Source organism: Bos javanicus, chromosome 29, assembly GCF_032452875.1.
Source record: "Bos javanicus breed banteng chromosome 29, ARS-OSU_banteng_1.0, whole genome shotgun sequence".
Classification (NCBI taxonomy): domain Eukaryota; kingdom Metazoa; phylum Chordata; class Mammalia; order Artiodactyla; family Bovidae; genus Bos; species Bos javanicus.
This window is the reverse complement of record NC_083896.1, coordinates 43,766,557-43,783,504: the sequence shown is the minus strand read 5'-3', so window position 1 is coordinate 43,783,504 and position 16,948 is coordinate 43,766,557. Positions and strand designations below refer to the sequence as shown.

Genomic DNA, 16,948 nt, shown 5'->3' with positions numbered 1-16,948 from the left:
CAGGCGCCATGCCCCTCCTTCCCATTCTGTTGGGCTCCACACCTGCTTCCCAGCTCCTCCCAGCTCCCCGCCAGCTTCTGTCCCTACTCACTGTGGAGGGTGTAGGTGCCTGGCTCCAGTAGCAGCTGGGTGGGCAGGACAATGAGGAAGCCCCTACTCCAGGGCCAAGCTTGGGATGTAGGGCGGTGCCACTCAGCGTTGTAGGAAAGGCACTTGGATAAGACAGGCAAGGGGTGGGGGCGGTGGCAGCAGAGGCTGCTGTGAGGGGGCAAGGCACAGAGAGGACAGTGGGGTGGTGAGAGGCCGGGACCCCGGGGGAGGGGGATCTGGGCCTTTGGGTAGCTCCTTTGAGCCCTGCCATGGTGGGGGTGCCGCTCCCGAGTCCAGGCCCAGTGGGTCGGCTCCTTGGCCATGACCTGCGTGAGAAGAGTGGATGGTAAGTGGGAGGTGGGAGGTCCAGCCTCTTTCCCCAATCCTGGGATGCTGGTGTAGGGAGCCTCACCTCCTCACAGCTCTGGCGTCTCACAACAGCCCTGAAGCCCATCCGTGCCCACAGCTTGTCCCTCTGATGCAGGAAGTCTGACACTTGATGATGCCAATCTTGGCCCAGGGCCCACAGAAAAATCACGCTTTTGGGGTCCTCCAGGTCTTCCTCCATGTCATTTGCAAGGTACCTGGCCACAGAGGTGGGGGACAGGGGGAACAGAGGTTGTAAGCATCTGCTCTGCCCCCACCCTGCGATTCCAAGTGGGCATCCCCACCAGGCACCCGGGCCACTCACAGTGCCAGGAACAGATTGCTGTGGGTGTACTCGCTGAGCTGCAGGTTGGCACGCCGGAAGTAGACCAGCACCATGGCCAGGAGATACTGCAGATACAGAAATGGGGAGAGTTAGAGCGAAGCACTGTGGGCAGGGGAGGGGACTGTGCCAGGCCCATCAAGCAGGTTCTGGGCTTGAAGCAGGCCTAGAAAATCCAGGGTAAAATGGTGCAGGGGGACCTGCAAAGACAAGGGCTTAAAATGGGGGCACTCCCTCCACCAGACCAGGGGACCCAGTGCATTAGCAGCACTCAGGCCCCAGTAATTCAACCTTCCCCGAGTGAGCCTGGACTCTCCCCCGACTCTCACCTTGTCTGAAATCTGGAAACAGGGATCTTTGGAGAGGAAATCCTGGAGGAAACTGTGCTCTGGGGGAGAGGGAGGAGAAATGGAAGCCTGGGGTTACCACCCTCACCCCACAAGACGAGAGTAGCATTCTAAGTTCTAAAGCCCGAGCCCCCACTGAATCCACTTTCTGACATTTCTGACATGAACCGAACACCCCCCCCCCAACCCAAACCTGCCAAACCAGAGTCACCTGAGAAGGGATGGGACCAAGACGTGGGCAGGCTGAGATCCCACCTCTCACATCAGTTCATGCTTGGTCCTCACAATCCCTTCCAGGCCAGCCCCCAAGTGGACTCACCCAGAAGGTGGAGGAAGGCCCGGAGCTCCTGGTGTCGGCGGAGATGGGAAGACTCATCGCCCTCACCTTGCTGGCTCCAGCCCCTCAGCTTCACTTGGGTGCCAGCTCCAGGGACTGTGGCCGGATCTTGGGCATTGCTCATCTCTTGGGGGGTTGGGGGTGGGTGGGGTGGGGTGGGACAGGGAGACCTGTAAAGAAAGCAGCCCCAGGACTTAGCATTTACCCCCATTAGCCCCGCACAAGTCAACGGGATCAGTGTGGCTGGCCTGACAGACGACCTCCAGAAGGTGGAGGGATGGGCATGGAGAAACGGGGGTGGTGGTGGTGATGGTGAGGAGACAAGAAAGTCAGCAGAATTCCTGGGGGCTACAGCACCCTCACGCCTCCTCCTGGCACCCCAGACCAGGCCAGAGAGTAACAATAGCAGCAACAAGTGCCTCTGAGGGTTTCCTAAGTGCCTGGAGCTGTGTTAAACGCTTTAACTTATTTCGTCCTGGTAAGGAGACCCATTTTGCAAACACAGAAACTGAAGCATGGAGGTCTCACAGCGACTTCAAGGTGGATCCTGTCTGACCCCAAAGCCAGAGACGCACGGAGCCTCTTGCCACCCAATTCACAACCACCCCCTCACCCTTCATCAAGCAGCCCTGAAAAAACCAGCAGACCATTACTTCACAGAGGGAAAACTGAAGCCCAGAGACAGGGACGTTATTAGACATAAATACTGGGCTTTAGGGCGAGTTTTGAGGTGGAGCCACCGCAAACATTTGGAGCTACAAAGAGAGAGAACTCCAGCTACAGGTCTCGGGGGAGGGTCCCCTCCAAAACGGCTTGGTCGACCTAGGGGCCTCCATCTAGGTTCCCACAGGTAAGCCCAGCCTCCTCCTTCTAGAAGACTTACCTGAGCTCAGGAGTTAACCTACAGCGTAACTCCAAGCCCGCCGAGTGTGTTTATATAGCCCCAGAGCTGCCCCGCCCTAGAAGCCCTCCACCAATCAGGCCCCTCCCTGGGAAAGGGTGTAGCTTTTCGTCATCACCACTCACCTCCACTTAGAGTTAACCCAGTCAGTCTCCACCACGCACCTCCCAGCTGCGGCTCTCCTGGGTAAAAGTTTCTCTCAAGTTTCATCACCTACAAGAGGGGTGAGGGCAGGCCAGCGGGACCCCAGGGCCAGGAAGGCAGCAGGAGTCCCTCTCCGCTCTTACAAATGCAGCGCCAAGGTGCAGGACCTAGAATGCTACCGACCTGGGTTGTGGCGCGTGGCTGATGAGTAAATTATAAATATTCGGTGACTGTGCCTTGCTGGGGAAGGGTCGCTGGTTGTGTCTGTGTTTATTTCAGATACAGAAATCCCCAAACCTGGGAACCAGAGAGGAGATTGTCTTGGAGTGAGAATTCCCTGGGGCCACATCCCCATTCCAAGGTCCTTTAGGGATATGAGAGCCCCGCCAGAGGCTCCAAAGTGGAGGAGGAAGGCTTTGCCCAGGACCACCTAGTTCAACCCCTCCACACCGCGCCCCTCCGCGTCCCAACAAGCAGACCTTAAGCCTTTCCATCTTCACTGACTCAGTTACTCTTTACTCTTTAGTTTTATAGGACAGTCAGCACCTACATGTGACAGTTGACTTCTCCCCCCACCTTTTTTCCCATAATAAAGTACACATAACTTAATTTGAACAGTATGTACTGTCTTAACACCCTTTAAGTTCACATTTTTAAGTACTCATGAAACAATAGCTCCCCATTTCAAAATTTTCAACTGAGGACTTGGGGGATAAGAAGGAAGAGGATATTAAACTCGAAGTCATCGAACAGGAAAGCAGTGAGATTCACTTTAGAGTGAAAATGATGACACATCTCAAGAAACTCAAAGAATCATAATGGGTTCCCAGGAATTCAGTCAGGTTTCTCTTTGAAGATCAGAGAATTGCTGATGATCACACTCCAAAAGAACTGGGAGGGGCTTCACTGGTGTCTCTGGTGAAGAATCCACCTGCCAGTGCAGGGGACACGGGTTTGATCCCTGATCTGGGCAGATCCCACCTGCTGCACAGCAACTAAGCCCAGGCACCAGGACAATTGAGCCTGTGCTCTAGAGCCCTCAAGACACAACTGAGCCCAGCGCTGCAACTGCTGAAGCCTGTTCACTCTAGAGCCCGTCCTCTGTTCCTGACAAGAATAGCCACTGCAATGAGAAGCCCTCGAACCGCAACTTGAGAGTAACCCCCGCTCTCCACAACTAGAGGAAAGCCCTCGCAGCAGCGAAGACCCTGCACAGCCAAAAAGAAAATAAGTAAATTAATTTTTTTTAAAAAAGAACTAGGAATGGAAGAAGATGTGATCTTGTAAAAAATAGTCCTTTTAGTAAAATACAAACTTGTATATTAACTAATACATGTGGAATCTAGAAAAATGCTATAGATGATCTTATTTGCGAAACAGAAATAGAGACACAGATGTAGAGAACAAATGTATGGACATTGAGAGGGGAAGGGGGGGATGGGGTGAACTGGAAGACTGGAATGATATACAAACACCACTGACACTCTGTATAAAAGAGATAACTAATGAGAACCTACTGCGCAACTCAGGGAGCTCTACTCTGTGCTCTGATGACCTAAATGGAAAAGAAATCCAAAAAAGAGGGTATATATGTATGCATGGGCTTCCCAGGTGGCTCAGTGGTAAAGAATCTGCCGGCCAAAGCAGGAGATGTAGGAGACACAGGTTCAATCCCTGGGTCACAAAGATCCCCTGGAGGAGGAAATAGCAACTCACTCCAGTATTCTTGCCTGGAAAATTCCATGGACAGAGGAACCTGGTGGGCTACAGTCCATGGAGTCTCAAAGAGACACGACTGAGCTACTGAGCACGTGTGCATATGTATATGTATAGCTGATTCACTTTGCCATAGAATAGAGGAGGAGATGGTTAGTTAGCATCATTGGCTCAGTGGACATGAATCTGATCAAACTCTGGGAGATAGTGAAGGACAGGGAAGCCTGGTGTGCTGCAGTCCATGGGGTCACAAAGAATCGGACATGACTCAGCGACTGAACAGTAATGGCAATAGAAACTAACACAACATTGTAAAGCAGCTACGTTGCTGTTTAGTTGCTAAGTCGTGTCTGGCTCTTTTGCGACCCCATGGACTGTAGCCTGCCCGGCATCTCTGTCTGTGGGATTTCCCAAGGCAAGAACACTGGAGTGGATTGCCATTTCCTTCTCCAGAGGGTCTTCCCTGCCCAGGGATCAAACCCATGTCTTCTTCATTGGCAGGCAGATTCTTTACCGCTGAGCCACCAAGGAAGCCAGAGCAACTATACTTCAATAAAAAATTTTAAAAACAAGTAAAACACACACTTTTAAACTAGAGAACATATTTGATCACTGCCTGTAATCATCTCGCTTCCTTATTTACTTACTTCTCATGCATTTTCCCTACCAGGTCACTGCCTTCAGAACAGGCACCTTGTCAGCCTTATCAGCTCCCAGACCCTCTGTGCTGACTCAGAGCTTGCTGTTGCTCACATTTGGATGAATGAATGGCTTACAAGGCCCTTGTGAATCTCTCCAAGAGCACCCCAACCCTACCCTCCATCACCATCCTCCAGCTACAGCAGCTTCTTTCAGTTCTCCTGTTAACTCTTTCTTCCCCCACTCCACCCCCTGTTGCCCCAGGACCCTCATACATGTTGCCCCCTCCCCAAAGGACAATGTGTCCTTCCTTCTGGGAGGACGCTGCTTCCTACTCCGTGTATGCTTACCCATGTGGTTTGGTTCAGTCAGTGGAATCTGAGCAGAGATCATTCATGCCACATCTCAGTAGAAGCTTGAAGAGCTCCAAGGTGGCTCGGCCTTTCCTCTTCTCCATCTGCCCTGGGTCAAGGGTACCTCCGGGTGGTGGTAGCCTCTCTAGCCTGGGGTCTAGAATAAAGACAACATAGGGACTTCCCTGGTGGTCCAGTGGTTAAGATTCGGTGCTGCCACTGTAGGGGTCTCAGGTTCAATCCCTGGTCAGGGAACTCAGACCCCACGTGCTGTGTGGCATGCCAAAAAACAAACAAACACACACACATTCAAGCTAAACAGTGAAGGACGTGTAATATGAATAGGAAATAAACTTTTTGAAAATGCTAAAGGAAATTCTCTAGGCAGGAAACACAAGAGAAGAAAAAGACCTACAGAAAATAAACCCAAAACAGTTAAGAAAATGGTACTAGGATCATACATATCAATAATTACTTTAAATGTAAATGGATTAAATGCACCAACCAAAAGACAGACTGTCTGGGTGGTTGAAAATGTGCGTGTATGCACTTCCACTTACCACAACACTCTGCTTGACCCCCCAAGTTGTATGTAATATTTTATTGTTAGGTTAATCATGTTCCCAATATGGCTTGAAACTGTAATTATCTTTTATTTTTTTGTCTGGCTACTAATTGTGAAAACTTATAAATACCTTTTACTATTATGATTATGTAACTATTACTCACTTAATACCATTATATCATGATTGGTCAACAGAAAAATAACAGAAGGTATCTTATAATAACCTGTAATGGAAAATAATCTGAAAAAATAATATGTATGCATATGTATAACTGAATCACCTTGCTGTGCACCTGAAACATTGTAAGTCAACTGTACTTCAGTAAAATGTATGTATTAGGAAAAAAATGAAAAAGAGTATATGTATAACTAAATCACTTTGCTGTACAGTGAAACACTGTAAATCAACTCTAATTCAATTTCTTTTTAAAAGGAGACTCCTTACGGAAACTCAAACTAAAAATCTTAACTTATCTACTTAAAAAAAAACTTGTAATATACAGTGGAACTACATGTAACTTTGTTCTGTATTTTCCAAGTCTCCTGTAAATGTGTTATCAAGCTTTCATAATTTAAAGAAAAAAGAAAGTGAAAAAAGGAGACTCTTGTTAAACATTTCCTCTAATTCCTCTTTTAAAAAAAAGAAAAGAAAAACTTCTGTTTTGAAAGCTGCTGAGATTTTGGATATCATTGATATCAAATAATTATTGACATTATTGGGTTGGATTTCCATTTCCTGCCCTAACAAATTACCACAAACTCTATGGCTTAAAATAATGTGAATCTATCATCTTCCAGTTCTGGAGGCCAGAAGTCCAAATGGGTCTCAGTCTGCTAAAGTCAAGGTGTGGGTAAGGTTTAATTCCTTCGGGTGGCCAGCCTCATTCTTTGGCATCTGGCTTCTGGCTTCCTTCCTCCTCTTCAGAGACAGTTGCATAGCTTCTACTAACTCTGATCCCTCTTCCACATTTTTTTTTTCCTCTTCCACTATTAAGGACCCTTGTGATTACATTGGGTCCATGTGAATAATCCAGGATAATCTCCCCATCTCAAGATCCTTAATCACATCTATGAAGTCCTTTTTGCCATGTCAGATAATATGTTCATGGGTTCCAAGAATTGGGATGGGTACCTATCTGGGAGGTCATTATTCTGCCTACCACATTTATCACAGCATAATTTCTACTGAGCTAACTAATACACTGTTTATAAAATAATTGTGCTACAAGCTAGAGGCATACGTCCGTTTATTGCTTTTTGCTTTATTACGCTTCATAGATATTGCTTTTTTTTTTTTTTACAAATTGAAGGTTTATGATAACTGTCAAAAAGAATAATCAATAAACAATCTATAGTAGGAATAGAAAAGAGGTGTTTTTGTTTGTTTCTTGGTTCTTTTGTTTTTTGGCTGCACTGCACAGCTTGTGGGACCTTTGTTGCAGGATTTTAATTGCCCCTGGTAGGGGAAGGGTGGAGTTCTAACCACTGGACAATCAGGGAATTGCCTAGAAAAGAGTTTTATTTGAAGACAGCTGAAGACTGTGGCCTGGAAGCCAGCTTTCCAGATTACTCTGAGGAACTGCTCCAGAGGACCAGGCTTTTCAGCACAGTTTTATAACTTGTCAGAACAAAGAACATTAAACAAATCAGAAATACATTCCTTCAAGGTTTTGAAAAATGGACCGTAGAGAACGCAAATCAAAACCGTAACGAGACATCACCTCACACCAGTCAAAACAGCTATCATCAAAAAATCTGCAAACAAATGCTGGAGAGGGTATGGAGAGAAGCGAGCCCTCCTACACTGTTGGTGGGAATGTAAATTGGTGTAGCCTTTACGGAGAACAGTATGGAGATTTCTTAAAAAACTGAAACTAGAGCTACCAACGGCAACCCGCTCCAGTATCCTTGCCTGGAGAATCCCATGGGCAGAGAAGCCTGATGGGCTATACAGTCCATGGGGTCACAAAGAGTCGGACATGACTGAGCGACTAACACTGACAGAGCTACCATATGATCCAGCAATCCCACTCCTGGGCATATACCTGGAGAAAAACATGGTCCAAAAGGATATATGCACCCCAGTGTTCACTGCAGCACTGTTTGCAGTAGCCAAGACATGGAAGCAACCTAAATGCTCATCAGCAGAGGAATGGATAAAGATGTCATACATAGATACAATGGAAGGTTGAAAGTGAAAGTCGTTCAGTCATGTCCGACTCTTTGCGACCCCATGGTCTATACAACCCATGGAATTCTCCAGGCCAGAATACTGGAGTGGGTAGCCTTTCCCTCCTCCAGGGGATCTTTCCAACCCAGGGACCGAACTCAGGTCTCTCAAATTGCAGCCAGATTCTTGGGAAGTAATGGAATGTTACTCAGACATTAAAAAGAATGAAATAACTCTATTTGCATAAACATGGATGGACCCAAAGATTGTCATACTGAGTGAAGTAAGTCAGTGAAAGAAAAATACCATATGGCATTGCTTATATGTAGCATCTAAAAAGAAATGAACCTATTTACAAAATGAAAATAAGCGCACAGACTTAGAGAATCAAATTATGGTTACCGGGGGGAAGGGTCAGGGGGAGGAATAGTTAGAGAATTTGAGATTGACATGTACACACTGCTGTATTTAAAATAGATAACCAACAAGGACCTACTGTGCAGCACAGTGAACTCTGCTCAATATTATGTAGCAACTTAAATGGGAACAGAATCTGAAATAGATGCATGGATATGCATAACTGAATCAGCCTGCTGTATACGAGGAACTATCACAACATTGGTAATCAACTATGCTCCAACATAAAACAGAAAGTTAAGCAAACAAGAAAACAGACCAGCAAATACAGCAAGTACAGTGAGTCAGTATGGATTTGGCACCTGGGAAGTGGTCTTACACAAAAGAGGACCAGCATTGGTGTCCCAGGAGGCATTTAATCTTCACTTTTAACGTGGACATTCTTTACTTCTGTCATCACATCTCTTTATTTAATAATTAAAGCAAAAAAAAAATAATTAAAGCAGCTAACCCATGTATAAGCCAGAATGACTTTCCCACAGCTCAATATGTGAACATTTCTTTCATCACAACCATATGTTGAGCAAATCTATTGGCATCATTTTTCCAACAGCATTTGCTCACTTTGTGTTTTTGTGTCACATTTTGGCAATTCTTCCAAAATTTCTAACTTTTTCATTTTTATTATACTTATTATGGTGATGCTACTCTTGCAAAAAGATCATGACCCTTCATTAATTTTATTTCTTTATTTTTGGCTGTGCTGGGTCTTCGCTGCTGTGTGGGCTTTCTCTAGTTGCGGAGAGTGGGGCTACTTTTTGCTGTAGTGTGTGGGCTTCTCATTGCGCTGGCTTCTCTTTTCGTGGAGCACGGGCTCTAGGTGCAAGGGCTTCAGTAGCTATGGCATGTGGACTCCATAGTTTTGATTCCCAAGCTCTATAGCACAGGCTCAGGGGTTGTGGACACAGGTTTAGTTGCTCCACAGCACGTAGGATCTTCCTGGACCAGGGATTGAACCTGTGTCTCCTGCAGTGGCAGGTGAATTCTTTACCACTAAGCCACTAGGGAAGCCTTGATCATGACTCTTCATGATCCATCATCACGAAGGCTCAGATGATGGTTACCATTTTTAAGCAACAAAATATTTTTAAATTAAGGTATGTACATGGTTTTGTTTTGACATAAAGCTATTGCACACTTAATAGACTATAATAGAGTGTAAACAACTTTTATATGCACTGGAAAACCAAAAAATTTGTGACCTTGCTTTATTGCAATATTATTTTATTGTAGTAGTCTGAAAGTGAACACACAATAACTCTGAGATATACCTGTATTTATAAAAGATACACAAAAAAAAGGATAGTTCTAAAAGAAGTGTGTAACACATTCAGAAGTAGAAGTGAACCCACTAGGTGGCGTTTCAGAGGGCTCTGAGGAGTTCTGATCCTTAATGTCTCAGTGCAGAAAGAATTTAGTGAGAGACTTCCCTCGTGGCTCAGATGGTAAGGCATTTGTCCCCAGTGTGGGAGACCTGGGTTTGATCCCTGGCTCGGGAAGATTCCCTGGAGAAGGAAATGGCAACCCACTCCAGTACTCTTGCCTAGAAAATCCCATGGACGAAAGAGCCTGGTGCAAGCTACTGCCCATGGAGCTGCAAAGAGTCTGACACGACTGAGTGACTTCATTTTCACTAAAGTGTTCTTGCCTGGAGAATCCCAGGGATGGGGGAGCCTGGTGGGCTGCCGTCTCTGGGGTCACACAGAGTCGGACACGACTGAAGCGACTTAGCAGTAGCAGCAGAGTGATAGATGAGAAGTGATTTATTACAATAGGACACTTGTGAGGCTTACGAGGGGGCAGGTGAGCATCGCACTGCCCTGCCCTGAGGATTTCAGTTCAGTTCAATTGCTCCGTCGTGTCCAGCTCTTTGCGACCTCATGGACTGCAGCATGCCAGGCTTCTCTGCCCTTGACCAACTCCCAAAGCTCACTCAAACTCATGTCCATCGAGTTGGTGATGCCATCCAACCATCTCATCGTCTGTGGTCCCTTTCTCCCCTGCCTTCAATCTTTTCCAGCATCAGCATCTTTTCAAATGAGTCAGTTCTTCCCATCAGGTGGCCAAAGTATTGGAGTTTCACCTTCAGCTTCAGCATCAATCCTTCCAATGAATATTCAGGACTGATCTCCTTTAGAATGGACTGGTTGGATCTCTTTGCAGTCAAAGGGACTCTCAAGAATCTTTTCCAATGCCACAGTTCAAAACCATCAATTCTTTGGCACAGCTTTATTTACTCACATCCATACATGATGGCCGGAAAAACCATAGCTTTGGCTAGACGGACCTTTGTTGGCAAAGTAATGTCTCTGCTTTTTAATATGCTGTCTTGGTTGGTCATAGCTTTTCTTCCAAGGAGCAAGCTTCTTTTAATTTCATGACTGCAGTCACCATCTGCAGTGATTTTGGAGCCCAAGAAAATAAAATCTGTCACTGTTTCCATTGTTTCCCTATCTATTTGTTATGAAGTGATGAGACTGGATGCCATGATCTTTGTTTTTTGAATGTTGAGTTTTAAGCCAACTTTTTCACTCTCCTCTTTCACTTTCATCAAAAGGTTCTTTAGTTCTTCTTTGCTTTCTGCCGTAAGGGTGGTGTCATCTGCATATCTGAGGTTATTGATATTTCTTCTGACAATCCTGATTCCAGTACTTAGTGGGTTACATTTTTATAATCGAAGGAAAAGTGGGGAGAGAACAAGATCATCTTCTTCCTCATTCTTGAATAGACATCATGCTTCCATTATCAGCTCCTCCTCCAGGTTGGGCAGGGGAGTTTTTTTTGTCTTTACATGGTCAAGCCAAGATTGTCATGGTGCAATGGAAAAAATATTTTAGGTCTCAGTACAATAAGGGGCCTTCACTTTTAAGTGTATCCTTTCCACAAATTATCATGTGAGTAGACAGCATGTCCTAGGGATCACTAACTTATCATTAACTTATTGGGCAGAATGTGGGTCTCATGACACCATTGTTCTATTGTTTGGGGCATGTCTCATTCTTCTGTTGCATGTTTTTGTTCCTTAGCAAGCTTACTTGATTTTGTAGTTAAGTAAACCTGTTTTCTTGAATGATGATTAACTCACCATGATCTCTCAAAGCCCCTTAACATTTCCTCTCTATTTACAATACCTTGGAACAACAGACTGGTTCCAAATAGGAAAAGGAATACGTTAAGGCTGTATATTGTCACCCTGCTTATTTAAGTTATATGCAGAGTACATCATGAGAAATGCTGGGCTGGAAGAAGCACAAGCTGGAATCAAGATTTCCAGGAGAAATATCAATAACCTCAGATATGCAGATGACACCACCCTTATGGCAGAAAGTGAAGAAGAACTAAAGAGCCTCTTGATGGAAGTGAAAGAGGAGAGTGAAAAAGTTGGCTTAAAGCTCAACATTCAGAAAATGAAGATCATGGCATCTGGTCCCATCACTTCATGGCAAATAGATGGGGAAACAGTGGAAACAGTGTCAGACTTTATTTTTCTGGGCTCCAAAATCACTGCAGATGGTGACTGCAGCCATGAAATTAAAAAACGCTTACTCCTTGGAAGGAAAGTTATGACCAACCTAGATAGCATATTGAAAAGCAGAGACATTACTTTGCCAACAAAGGTCTGTCTAGTCAAGGCTATGGTTTTTCCTGTGGTCATGTATGGATGTGAGAGTTGGACTGTGAAGAAGGCTGAGCGCCGAAGAATTGATGCTTTTGAAGTGTGGTGTTGGAGAAGACTCTTGAGAGTCCCTTGGACTGCAAGGAGATCCAACCAGTCCATCCTAAAGGAGATCAGTCCTGGGTGTTCATTGGAAGGACTGATGCTGAAGCTGAAACTCCGATACTTTGGCCACCTCATGCGAAGAGTTGACTCATTGGAAAAGACTCTGATGCTGGGAGGGACTGGGGGCAGGAGGAGAAGGGGACGACAGAGGATGAGATGGCTGGATGGCATCACTGACTCGATGGATGTGAGTCTGAGTGAACCCTGGGAGTTGGTGATGGACAGGGAGGCCTAGTGTGCTGCGATTCATGGGGTCGCAAAGAGTCGGATACGACTTATCGACTGAACTGAACTGAACTGAATGGGATTTGTGAGCTAACTATTTGATTATCCTACTTCATCTCTATCAGAAAGTGGGAAAAAAAATATTAGGCAAATGTTTACTAAAGGCTGGAATAACTATATTAGAAAAAAAATCAGAAAAAAATTAAATTTCAGGTTAAAGAGGTTGCTTACTTGGTGATTTTTTAAGTACACAGCAATTTAAAATTTATCATTAAAAATAAGATTGGGAAAGAGACACGTGTACCCCAATGTTCATCGCAGCACTGTTTATAATAGCCAGGACATGGAAGCAACCTAGATGCCCATCAGCAGATGAATGGATAAGAAAACTGTGGTACATAGACACAATGGAGTATTACTCAGCCATTAAAAAGAATACATTTGAATCAGTTCTAATGAGATGGATGAAACTGGAACCTATTATACAGAGTGAAGTAAGCCAGAAAGAAAAACACGAATACAGTATACTAACACATATATATGGAATTTAGAAAGATGGTAACAATAACCCTGTGTATGAGACAGCAAAAGAGACACTGATGTATAGATCAGTCTTATGGACTCTGTGGGAGAGGGAGAGGGTAGGGAGATTTGGGAGAATGGCATTGAAACATGTATAATATCATGTATGAAATGAGTCGCCAGTCCAGGTTTGATGCACGATACTGGATGCTTGGGGCTGGTGCACTGGGACGACCCAGAGGGAGGGTATGGGGAGGGAGGAGGGAGGAGGGTTCAGGATGGGGAACACAGGTATACCTGTGGTGGATTCATTTTGATATTTGGCAAAACTAATACAATATTGTAAAGTTTAAAAATAAAATAAAATAAAAAAGATCAACAGGATATATATATATATATATATATATATATGGTTCTATTCTATATATTTGTTGTTCAGTCACCAAGTCGTGTGCGACTCTTTGCAACCCCATGGACTGCAGCATGTCAGGCTTCCCTCTCCATCACCAACTCCTGGAGCTTGCTCAAATTCATGTTCATTGAGTCAGTGATGCCATCCAACCAACTCATCCTCTGTTGCCCTCTTCTCTTTCTGCCTTCAATCTTTCCCAGCAACAGGGTCTTTTCCAGTGAGTCAGCCCTTCCCATCAGGTAGCCAAAATTGGAGCTTCAGCTTCAAAAACAGTCCTTCCAATGAATATTCAGGGTTGATTTCCTTTAGAATTGACTGGTTTCATCTCCGTGAAGTCCAAGGGACTGTCAAGAGTCTTCTCCAACAGCACAGTTCAAAAGCATCAATTCTTCAGTGCTTGTGGTTCTATTCTATAGAATAGAATATATGTATATATATAGGACCACAAGGAAAAGCAGATTATATCACAATCTTATTTGTAGACTCCATGACACATGCAGGCAAAAAAAATTAGCTAGGATATAAAAGATATGAAGAATATGGTTAACAAATTTGACCTAGTGAAGCATTGCAGAACAGCCTATAAAGAACATTTCCCAATAAATTCATCAAATTCTAGACCATCAGGCAACTCAACTAGTTTCAAAAAAGTAAAATCATACAGTTTGTATTCTTTTTACTGCAATATAATTAAGTTAAACAGTGCCAACAAACAGAAAAATGGAGAATTCCATGCATTTGAAATTAAGAAACATTTTATGAAATAGCTGGATCACAGGGGAAAAAAACCCACAACTGATATTAGAAAATAGAGTATAAATTTGTGTTGTTTTAGATTACAATCATAATGAAATATCATGTATCAAAGGTGGAGGATCCAGCTAAAAATTCTTAGAGAAAAAATTATGACCTCAAGTGCATATATTTGAAAATAAGAAAGGGTACAAATAAATGAGCTGAACTCCGCCTTTAAAAGTTACACGGTGGGACTTCCAGGTGGTCCAGTGAGCTTCCAGTGCAGGGAATAGGTTTGATCCCTTGTCCGGGAACTAGATCCCACTTGCTGCAACTAAGAGTTTACACACCCCAAGTAAAGATCCCAAAGGCTGCAGGGAAGGTCAAAAGATGCCCCTGGCACAACTAAGACCCAGTGGAGCCAAATAAATAAATACATGTTAAAAAAAAAAACTTACAAAGAAAAAGCAGAGGGACTTCTGGGTAATCAAGGACCACAGTGGCTGCCTATGTCCCCATCTCCCAGTGCCTCCTTCCCAAGCAAGTCAAAACAACAAGCATGGGAAATAAAACTCTGCTGTAGCCTCAGCATAACTTGAAAGCAGAGAATGTCCACACTTCAGAATGAAAGTGAACGTGTCAGTTACTCAGTCGTGTCTGACTCTTTGCGACCCTATGGCCTGTAGCCCTCCAGGCCCCTCGGTCCATGGGATTCTCCAGGCATGAATGGAGTGGGTTGCCATGCGCTTCTCCAGGGGAATCTTCCCGACCCAGGGATCAAACTCGGATCTCCTGCATTGCAGGCAGGTTCTCCACTATCTGAGTCACCAGGGGAACTACTTTTCAGATGAACTGTAAACAGAATGAAAGCGCACCAGAGTTGTGCTGGTCTCTTGTGCTCCGGCCCCGCTCCACCTTCTCAAGTGGCTTTGTGCCCAGAAAAACAGGGAAGAGAGAAAAGGACAGCTGGCAACATGGTCCAATTCGTCAATCTAGAACCTTCAACAGGAAGAGGATGTTTTTTTTTTGCAGGCTGTAAATAATAGGAAAATGTCCTGGGACATCAGAATGCAGACTACAGGGAAGGGACTTCAAGCATATGGCATGTGATTAAATACATAGGTTCTGGGAAACGGGAAAGAAAGGAGGGCAGCAAATGGTTGAAGAGTCTTTGGGCAATTGAGTGATGAAGGAGGGGAAAAGCGAAAATTTAGCGTCTTACAAGACAAAAGAGAAACAAAGCTAAACAGAAAATCGGAGGACACAAACCCCTTCCCCCAACTAAACAAATTAAAATCCACTAAAGTGTCTGGACTTTGGTATATTGACATGAGAGTGTTCAATAGAGCTAGGAATCTTGCAAAACACCCCAATAGCACACACACACACAAAAATGAACAAGGAAAAGGTTAACAGATTCATTCATTTGGAACTATTATTTAAAAAACAAAAAATTACCAGAACATAAAATCCAACACACATCAATAGAGGAAACTTCCCCTGAAAAAAAAAACCATAAATCCAAAGAAATAAAATATCCACAAAAAATTAATCATATTAATCACAAAAAATTTTAGTAAGTTGAATAAAATGAAAATGTCATAAACAATATTCTCCGAATACAGTGTAACAAAATAAGAAGTCATTAACAAAGAGAAAACCAAAATTAATTAGGTGAAAAACTGGAATACAAAATTCTAAAAAATAATAAGACTCTATGAGATACATTTAAAGCAATGATTAGAGAGAATTCCCTGGTGGTCCAGTGGATAGGACTTCGAGCTTCTACTTCAGGGAGCATGGGTTCTATCCCTGGTCAGAGAACTAAGATATCACACACCATGCACAGCTGCCAGAAAAAAAATTCAAAATAAAAGTACAGCAATGATTAGATGAACGTTCATAATACAGGACACTTTTACGATTTAAAGTAAAAGAAAGAGAAGAAATGAATTTAATTACCAATTCTAAGAAAACTAGGGGAAAAAACCAACAAGAAAGTAAACCAAAAGAAAGCACAAAGAGGGAAGAATAAAGAGAAAAACAGAGATTAGTGCAGTAGAGGACAGAAATTAGACTTGTGTTTTTGAAAAAATTAGCAAACAGACAAACCACTAGTTAATTTGTTAAAGAAAAAGGGGAGAAAACATATATATAGCAAATAAATGACAAGAGGAAAACAACCCTTGGAATAAGAAAATTTTTTAAATCTTAAGATTGATTTTCAGAATGGCAGAGTGAGGAGCACAGTTGAAATCCCCCCAGGTAAAACAATTATCTAACTAGAAAGAAATTTTTTACCTAATCATTTAGTCTGGAGATTATCCTAAAGGCATATCCAGCAAATTCAGAAGCATTCATTTAAGGGAATATTGCTCAAAACAGTGAGAGTCGCAACAAGGATACACTATTTAGCACAGGGAATTGCACCCATTATCCTATAGTAACCTCTAATATATAATCTGCAAAAACACTGTATCTCTGTGCTGTACACCTGAAACTAACCCAGTACTGTAAATCCACCATGTGCTTAGTTGCTCAGTCATGTCCGACTCTTTGTGTCCCCTTGGAGAAGCCCCCCAGGCTCCTCTGCCCCTGGAATTTTCCAGGCAAAAATACTGGAGTAGGGTGCCATTTCCTACTCCAGGGGATCTTCCCACCCCAGGGATGGAATCCACAGCTCTTGCATCTCCTGCACTGGCAGGCAGAATCTTTACCACTGCACCACCTGGGAAGTCCAACTCAACTATACTTCAATTCAAAAACAAAAGCAAACACATACAAATGGTAAGAGTCTATGACTTTTGAGCTACCACCCACTGCTTTCTCCTTCCTCCTCTTCTCCTTTCTGTCTTCCAGGAGTTTAACTCCACGCAGGGGCAGCC

At 43.9% G+C, this 16,948-nt stretch overlaps 1 protein-coding gene across 5 annotated transcripts in view; it reads right to left on the bottom strand.

The window, feature by feature from the left end:
* Positions 1-16,948, bottom strand: part of SPDYC (speedy/RINGO cell cycle regulator family member C) — a 50,099-nt gene that overhangs the window by 338 nt on the left and 32,813 nt on the right. For 2 of the 5 annotated variants that reach the window (XM_061406919.1, XM_061406918.1), the window contains exons 3-8: positions 5,234-5,393; positions 1,466-2,825; positions 1,129-1,187; positions 782-867; positions 503-674; positions 92-416 (exon numbers count right to left, since the gene is read on the bottom strand). In XM_061406919.1, coding sequence (XP_061262903.1) covers positions 92-416; positions 503-674; positions 782-867; positions 1,129-1,187; positions 1,466-1,694 — 871 coding nt within the window. In that variant the 5' untranslated portion in view covers positions 1,695-2,825; positions 5,234-5,393. Of the gene's footprint in view, positions 1-91; positions 417-502; positions 675-781; positions 868-1,128; positions 1,188-1,465; positions 3,731-5,233; positions 6,288-16,948 lie in introns of those variants that run through there. The other 3 variants (XM_061406923.1, XM_061406920.1, XM_061406921.1) reach the window with 3 other exon arrangements.